At 56.1% G+C, this 8,208-nt stretch overlaps 1 protein-coding gene across 6 annotated transcripts; it reads right to left on the bottom strand.

The window, feature by feature from the left end:
- Nucleotides 1-739: 739 nt before the first annotated feature.
- Nucleotides 740-7,344, bottom strand: LOC111092560 (histone-lysine N-methyltransferase 2D-like). Of its 6 annotated transcripts, none has more exons than XM_038529626.1 (4): nt 7,149-7,344; nt 6,271-6,390; nt 1,577-1,667; nt 740-1,299 (listed from the first exon to the last, which is right to left on the bottom strand). In XM_038529626.1, the coding sequence occupies exons 1-4, from the start codon at nt 7,281-7,283 to the stop codon at nt 1,103-1,105; spliced, it is 543 nt and encodes a 180-aa protein (XP_038385554.1). In that variant the 5' UTR covers nt 7,284-7,344; the 3' UTR covers nt 740-1,102. The 6 variants fall into 6 exon arrangements, 4 of the variants coding, with proteins under 4 accessions (XP_038385554.1, XP_038385553.1, XP_038385551.1 ...); XM_038529625.1 differs by having other exon boundaries at nt 740-1,174; XM_038529623.1 differs by having other exon boundaries at nt 6,285-6,390.
- Between the last annotated feature and the right edge of the window lie 864 nt (nt 7,345-8,208).

The following is an 8,208-nucleotide window of genomic DNA, read 5'->3' as shown; positions in this document are numbered from 1 at the left end:
TAATTATAGACAGCCTTGGATGACATATTAGGTATGCACATTAAAATAGCTGAAATCACCGTAAAAGAATGCAACTTTCAAACTAATAGGGAAAAAAGGGATTAAAGAAAGAAGAAAAATGTCTAATCATTCCCCCCCCAAAAAAAAAAAAAGTCAAGGAGAGAAAGAGTTGAGACAGATATAGAGATAAATCCACACACAGCAGTAATCATAATATATGCAAAAGGATTAAACTCTCATGAGACGAAAACTGTCAGACTGGATTTTAAAAGCAAATCCAATATGCTTTCAGATTGCCATTTTCTTCCCCCCCCCCCTTTTTTTTTAAGGTTTTATTTATTTATTCATGAGAGAGAGAGACAGAGAGAGAGACAGAGACCCAGGCAGAGGGAGAAGCAGGTTCCATGCTCGATCCCAGGACCTGGGGTCACAACCTGGGCTGACGCTCAACCACTGAGCCACCAGGCGTCCCTCAATTGCCATTTTCAAGTGGTTCATATAAAGATAAAGAAAAGATAAACAAAAGAAGTGGGATGCCTTCGTGGCTCAGCGATTGAGCGTCTGCCTTTGGCTCAGGGTGTGATCCTCCGCCTGGGTCTTTGTCTCTGTGTGTCTCTCATGAATAAATAAATAAAATCTTTAAAAAAATAAATAAAATAAACAAAAAAGAAACATAAGAAGAAAAAAGATGGAAAATATACATCAAGCCATACAAGCCAAAAGAAATGTAATTAATAAGTAAGTGTATTTACTTGTTTATTTAACAATTAAGTCAATCGTAATTTATTAATTCGTTAAAATCATAACATTTTAATGCCCCGGGCAATCCTGACGGTGTATGATTGACAGGACCTAAGGACCTAAGGGCCTTTCTCCGACGTGGGGCAGCACCGCCGGCTGAGCCGTAGGAGCCCCAGGAGGCCAGCGGCCATCGCAGGAGCCACGGTCCCCGGGGCTGTGACCCGGGCAAGCTCCCAGACGCGCACCGGAGGGCGGCAGCAGCACTCAGGGGGCCTGGGCCGGGGTCGCTCCCTGCTCCCGGGGCGCTGCTTCGGACCGTCGGGCCTACTGGGGACATCGTGTCCCTCCTTTGCCTGCGGGCCTAGGAGGAGGAGGTCGGGGTGACAGCAGCTTCTGAGCCGGGCGCGATCCGCCGCCATCCGTGCGACAGCGTCTGGGGAGGGGACATCCAGGTCCACGGAGCCCGGAACCTGGGAACCAGGAGCGCTGCCCTGGGGGCACCCGGCTGCTGGGGGACTGTCCCCGCGGGCACAGGCGAGTGGGGCTGGTGGACCGCCGCTGCAGGCACAGGAAGGCGGGGCTGGGGGACCGTCCCCACGGGCACAGGCGGGCAGGGATGGGGGACCGTCCCCACGGGCACAGGCGAGCGGGGCTGGGGGACCGTCCCCACGGGCACAGGAGTGTGGGGCTGCGGGACTGTCCCCAAGGGGAACAGGAGGGTGGAGCTGGGGGGACTTCACTCCATGAGGAGGGCACCAGGTCGCTGAAGGGGGACGGACGGGGCGGCCCGGCTCCTCCTGGTCTCCTTATTGATGTGCCGAGTGTAGGGCCCCACCTGCCCCCCTCTTCTGCGGCTCGTGGACCCAGGACACAGTAGCAGCGGTTACTTCCGACCTCAGGATGCAAGACAGCAGGTATGGATGACACTGGGGGTAAGAGAAAAAAATCTGTTCAGAAATCCACTCGGGAGACGCCTGGGGGGCTCAGCTGTTGGGCATCTGCCTTCAGCCCAGGGGGTGACCCCGGAGTCCCAGAATCAAGTCCCACATTGGGCCTCCTGCTCAGGGGACAGCCTGCTTCTCCCCTTCTCTCCCCACTGGCTCCCTCTCACTATCTCAAATAAATAAATAAATAAAATATTTTTTAAAAAATCAATAAAATGGGACACCTGGGTGGCTCAGCAGTAGGCGTCTGCCTTCGGCCCGGGGCATCTGCTTCTCCCTCTGCCTGTGTCTCTGCCTCTGCCTCTGTGTGTCTCTCGTGAATAAATAAAGTCTTAAAAAAAAAAAGAATAATCAATAAATGCTGAGATGAAGGAGTGAATTCTCATTAAAACAGAATATGTGCATAATTTCGGGCTATCGGCCCACAAGATATTTATCAGTTACAAAGGGAAAAATAGTGACTTGATGGTTGAGAAATAGAGCAAACATCACCTTAATTAAGAGATCAAAGTTGGTGCCCCTGGGTGGCTCAGTCGATTAACCATGGGACTCTTGATTTCACCTCAGGCCATGGCCTCAGGGTTGTGGGGTCGAGCCCCTGGTCGCCTAGCATGGAGCCGGCTTCAGAGTCTCTCTCTCCCTCTGCCCCACCCCACCCACCCCCTGTCTCCACTCCCTCTCTCTCTCTAAAATATAAATAGATAGATAGATAGATAGATAGATAGATATAGATAGTACAATTTTGTCGGCCACCAGTGATATATATAAAAGCACCCTAATGCTAAAAGTCCCAAATCTGAAAGCATCGTTTAAGCAAATCTGTAAGTTTCCTTGAATGAGTTTGTGTGTTCTCTAAAAAGAGAGAGAGAGAGAGAGAGATCAAAGTTGACATCACTAATAGCAGCACAAACTGGCATCTGCCAAAAATGCATATTTCTGAGTCCAGTAGTAAGGAAGCAGTAAATAAACCCAAATTGTGGGACATTTTATAAAATAATTGGTTTATCCTCTTCAAAAATGTCAATATCATGAAAGACCATGACTGTGGAGTGGTTCTCGATTAAAAAGAGACACACACCTGCCTGACTATAAGGAGGGATACAGACATTTTATTTTGTTATAAATGACATTATTGGGACCATGGGTAAAACTGGAATCAGCATGCAAATTAGAATCTAATTTTGGTTACTTTTGTGTAAAAGTACGCTCAGGCAAGAGCGTATTTTATGGAATACCTGCTGAAGTATGGACAGATAAGGCGACACCTGCAACTTACTCTCAAGTGGTTCAGGGGAGAAAGAAAGTACCAGTTACCATCGCTGTGTAACCAATTACCCCTGCACCTAAAGACCCCAAACAACAATATTTCCCCAACGGAGTACCTTATGTTCACACAAAAACCTGTATGTGCAGGTTTAGAGCAGCCTCATTCGTCATTTCCAAAAATTGGAAATGACCAAGATGTTCCTCGACAAGGGAAGGAAAAAGTAAGCTGTCGCACATTCATACAGCGGAATAACCCCTAAAACAACAAGAAATGAGCCCCCGATTCATGCAGTGTGGATAAATCCTAGAAGCATTTATCCAAAGTAAAAGAAGCCAGACTCAAGAGCTCTCCACTGCATGACTCATTTATAGGATGGTGCCGAAGAGGCAAGACTGTAAGGATGGAAAACACCGGAGGCGGCCAAGGCCTGAAGCGACAGAGTGTAGCTGTTCACAGGGACAGTTTTTGGGGTATTGAACTGTCCTGTCCCGCATAGTACAGGGTGGCAGAGAAATGATGTGCTACATTTGTCAAAATCCATAGGATGTTTACTGGAGGCAGTTTTTTTTTTTTAAGACATTTACTTATTTATTCAGGAGAGAGAGAGAGAGGCAGAGACCCAGGTAGAGGGAGAAGCAGGTTCCCTGCGGGGAGCCCGATGCGGGACTCGATCCCGGGACCCCGGGGTCACGGCCTGGGCCCAAGGCAGATGCTCAACCACTGAGCCCCCCAGACGCCCCCCTGGAGGCAGGTTTTTTAAAAAAGAAATCAACCAAGAAGTTGGGGGGACGCAGATGGGCTCCCAGGTGCAGACGGACACACGTGGGCCTCCATGTCTAAGCAGTAGGGTGAGCACCAGGAAAGCTCGGGTGGGGTGAGGACATGGGCTCCCGCCGAGCCCAAGGCTGAGCCCGGAGAGCGGGGCAGGGAGTGCGAGCTGGTTTCTCGCCGTGGTCAGCAGTTCGGGTTACGGATCCTGGAACCACTTTACGGGGTCACTGGAGGTGAGGGAGCCAGTGAGTGCGGCCTGCGTGGGCCGTGAGGTTCGGGCTCTCAGGGCAGCAGGTGCGAGGTGAGCGAGGCAGGGGTGCAAGCGCAGGCGGGGGCTGGATCGGATTAGAGTTGGAGGGACCCCTATACACCTGTGTTGGTTTAGGGGCCCCTGGGGGGCTGAGGGGAGCGTGTGCCTTGGGCCCAGGGCGTGACCCCGGGGCCCCGGGATCGAGTCCCGTGTTGGGCCCCCCGCAGGAGCCTGCATCTTCCTCTGCCTCGGTCTCTGGTTCTCTCTCTCTGTGTGTTTCTCAGGAATAAATAAATATAATCTTTAAAAAAAATTGTTGATTTTTACATACTGGCACGGAAATAAATGCAGGTAGGCGCGTATGCGTGGGCTAGTGCGTATCCGTGGGTTCCTTGCCCTGCCCAGGGAGAGGACGCAGGGCACTCAGCACGCCCCGCACCCGGACCTGGGGGCTGAAGTCCCAATCGCCAATAAAAGGGGGGGGGGCTCCTTGGGGAACCAGCTGAGCCTGGCGGGAGCAGGAAAACACAAGGTGAGCCCGGAGCATCACTTAGGGCCAGACGGGAGCAAGGGCTAAGGACAGAAACAAGAAAGGATGGGGGACACCTGTCAAAGCGTACAGACACCAAGCTGGCAGAGTTCCCGGACGTCAAAGCTGGAACAATCTGAGCAACAAGCGACGGTGGCACTGGGCTGGGCCCCGGAGAATGGATGAGCGTCTGGGGGTCCGTGCGGGTAGCAGCACACGGCCGAGCGAGGGGGGAGCACGCCTTGCGTGGGGGGCCTTCCCGGAGCACAGGGGGCTCCGCAGCCTCTGGGCCGTGAGGTGGGTTCCCTGGCTTGTGGACTCTGCACCCAGGCCCCGTCGGGCGGCTCCGTGTGGCCCGACATGGGAATGCTGCCGCTCACAAGCTCGCGCTCAGGAAGGGCAGGCAGCCTTCCAGATTCTCTCCCTGGAGGAGGACTGGGGGTGAACCGCAGGGGCGGAAAGCTGCTCCTGTGCCACCGGCCTAGCACGGCCAGGCGCGGCCCCACCTGCTGGCAACCTCAGCCTCAAGCCTCCTCCGACGCACTTCAGGCCTAAAGGGACCTCAAGAGCATCGAAGTGTGTGTCCAGAACCTTCAAGAGAATGCACAAGGATTGACCAAAGGAGGAGGAGGCCTAACAAAAAGAAATTCTCCTAAAATCCTAAAGTTCAAGAAAAAAAAAAAAAAGAACCACATTAACTCCTTCCGCCCCTCGTGTCCACAGTGGGCCTTGGAAGGGGGGGCAGGGTTTGCGTGGGGTCCAGCTGCGGCAAGGGGGTCGCGGTAGGAGACCGCCAACTAGCGGGCCCCGTGTCCGGGCCGGGGGATGCTGACCCGGCCTCGTAGAAGATGTGAGGGCGCCGGGGCCAGGCCGCCAGTCCTCACAGCTCTTCGGTCCCTAAGGCCACGGCTCCAAGTGCCCCTGAAGCGCTGCCGGACACGTGGCTGCTTCCTCAGTGCCGGTCTGTTTCTGCTCTAAGAGGAGGACGCGCGGTGGGTGGCCTGGGACATGTCCCTGAGCCTCATCCCCGGGTCCCCTGGAGAGCAGCCCCCGACCTGGCCTCCTGGCACCTGCCGTGGCTCTCTGGGACCCGTGCTCCTGTGCACCTGTGCTCCTGTGCTCCTGTGCACCTGTGCTTCTGTGCATCTGTGCTCCTGTGCACCTGTGTTCCTGTGCTCCTGTAACAAATGTTGGCTGTTTCTGAGTTGTATGGAGATGGTTTTTCTGCAGGTGTCCTACTGCAACTGGCTTCCTGTGTTCAGGACTTTTTTTTTTTTTTTTAGGTTTTATTATTTATTAAAGATTTTATTTATTTATTCATGAGAGACAGAGACAGAGGCAAAGACACAGGCAGATGGAGAAGCACATTCCATGCAGGGAGCCCGATGCGGGACTCGATCCCGGGACCCCGGGGTCACGGCCTGAGCCAAAAGCAGATGCTTAAGCAGTGAGCTACCCAGGTGCCCTCTTTTTTATGTTTTTATTTTTTAAAAAAAGATTTTATTTATTTATTCATGACAGACACAGAGAGAGAAAGAGAGGCAGAGACACAGGCAGAGGGAGAAGCAGGCTCCACGCAGGGAGCCCAACATGGGACTCCATCCCGGGACCCCAGGGTCACGCCCTGGGCCGAAGGCAGGTGCTCCACTGCTGAGCCCCCCGGGATCCCCTTTTCTGACATTCCCAGGTTGCCCTTCCCACTGGCGGTGTCCGGAGCTGGGCTCGCATCCCCAGGGAGGGCGCGGGGCAGCCGTGGCCCCACACTCACCCACGTGAGCGCACCTGCACGGTGAGCGCCAGGTGCCGTGTGGAGCCCGTCTGCAGCTGGTTCATCCCGTGGACGCCTACCGCCCTCCGCCTGCTTCCCCGCTGGCACTGCCTGATGGGTCTTTAGAATTTAAGAAAACCTTTTTTTTCTGTGGAAGGAGCTGCAAAGTTTCTTCCAAGTTTTTACTTTGTCATGTAGAGACTTTAAGGCTTTTTAAACTAATCTTTGAGACTTTTAGGGAGTCCGACCTACAAACGCCTTCCCACACTAAGACTATATATAGTTGTTAGTCTCTGTTTTCTTATTAGTGTTTTTAATGTAGAGCTATCTAGAATTTTCTTACTCAATTTGAGGAAGGATTTTTTTTTTGCAAATGTCTACCCAGTTTTGCTCAACAGTTGTCAAATAATCCATCTTTTTTTTTTTTTTTTTTTTCACTTAAGTGTCATATACTAGTTTCATGTGTATTTAGAGGTTTCCAGATTTGGTTCTTTTGAGCTATTTTTTAAAGGTCTTATTTGAGAGAGTGAGAGAGCGCACGAGCTGCGGCAGAGGGAGAAGCAGGCTCCCCCTGAGCCTGGAGCCTGACGCAGGACTTGATCCCGGGACCCTAGGATCCTGACCTGAAGGTGAAGGCAGACGCTTAACCCCTGAGCCACTCGGCAGCGAGGCCTGAGCCGCCGTCCTTGAAGTTCCACCTCTGCAGGTGTCATTAAAAAAAAGAAGTGAGCGGCTTGGGACGGCCCAGCCTCCTGGCACGGCCTGGCCTTGCTGGCACCTCCTGCTCCTTCACAGCAGCCCTGGGACGCTCCTGCCTTGAGACAAACACCCGCTGCTCGTCTTTTGGGCCAGTTTCATCGTCGGGGAAGCCCTGTTACCTCTCTGCTCTTGGAAAGCTCCCACGATCCGTGAACGACATCAGGTTCCAAGAAGCGCAGCTGCTCGGGGACCAGGGCGGCCCAGGGCGCTCCCGCTCCACCACGGAGGACCTCGGCGTGGGGGTCTGGGGTCATCGCTGCCAGCTCTGCGCCTGCGGCCAGGTCGCCTCCCGGACCCCAGGGGCCTGCCCTCCACTCCCGCCCCCAGCCTCGCGTCCACAGGCCTGAGTTCCCCAAACCCAACCCGGTGGAGGAGCTCCCCCCGCCCGCCCCCCGTCCGCGGCCGGTCCGACCCCTCCCCTAAGGCACCTCTAGGAGCCCCGGCGGTCCCTGGGGCCTGTGCCCGGCCTGGCGACGTCGCGGGGACAGTCGCCCTCCACGTGCCCCGACCGCCGAGGCCCGGCTGCCGCTTCCCTTGGCTTGCGCTCGGCGGAGCGCCACGGGCTCCTCCTCCAGGCTCGGGCTCCACAGCCACCGTCTGCACTGTCCTCCCTGCCGCCGCGGCCGCCCCCCGGCCGCCCCCCACGGGCACCTGCACGGAAGGAGCCTGCGGCGCCCTCGGCAGCCGGGGCGCGGGACACACGGCAGGGCGGGCTGGACACCGAGCGAGGGAGCGGGCGTCACCCCGTGGTCCTGAGTCACCCCGCCGCCCCGCGTCACCGCGTCACACCTCAGCCCCGCGTCACCCCGCGGCCCCCGCGTCACACCTCGGCCCCGCGTCACCCCTCGGCCCCGCGTCACCCCGCGGCCCCACGTCACACCTCGGCCCCGCGTCACCCCTCAGCCCCGCGTCACCCCCCGGCCCCGCGTCACCCCGCGGCCCCCGCGTCACACCTCAGCCCCGCGTCACACCTCGGTACCCGCGTCACACCTCAGCCCCGCGTCACCCCGCAGCCCCACGTCACACCTCGGACCCCGCATCATCCCCCCGGCCCCCGCGTCACCCCGCGGCCCCCGCGTCACCCCGCGGCCCCGCGTCACCCCTCGGCCCCGCGTCACCCCTCGGCCCCGCGTCACCCCGCGGCCCCGCGTCACCCCGCGGCCCCCGCGTCACCCCGCG

Source organism: Canis lupus, chromosome 2, assembly GCF_011100685.1.
Source record: "Canis lupus familiaris isolate Mischka breed German Shepherd chromosome 2, alternate assembly UU_Cfam_GSD_1.0, whole genome shotgun sequence".
Classification (NCBI taxonomy): domain Eukaryota; kingdom Metazoa; phylum Chordata; class Mammalia; order Carnivora; family Canidae; genus Canis; species Canis lupus.
This window is presented reverse-complemented; position numbering and strand designations above follow the sequence as displayed.

Bases quoted from the DNA above. Each gene is read 5' to 3' on its own strand.
- LOC111092560 (XM_038529623.1), bottom strand. From the start codon at position 7,283: ATGACCCCAGACCCCCACGCCGAGGTCCTCCGTGGTGGAGCGGGAGCG. The intron at 6,391-7,148 runs GTAACAGGGCTT...TAAATTCTAAAG, and splicing joins AGCTTTCCAAGAGCAGAGAG to ACCCATCAGGCAGTGCCAGC. The intron at 1,300-1,576 runs GTGGGGCCCTAC...CTGTGCCTGCAG, and splicing joins GCCGCAGAAGAGGGGGGCAG to CGGCGGTCCACCAGCCCCAC.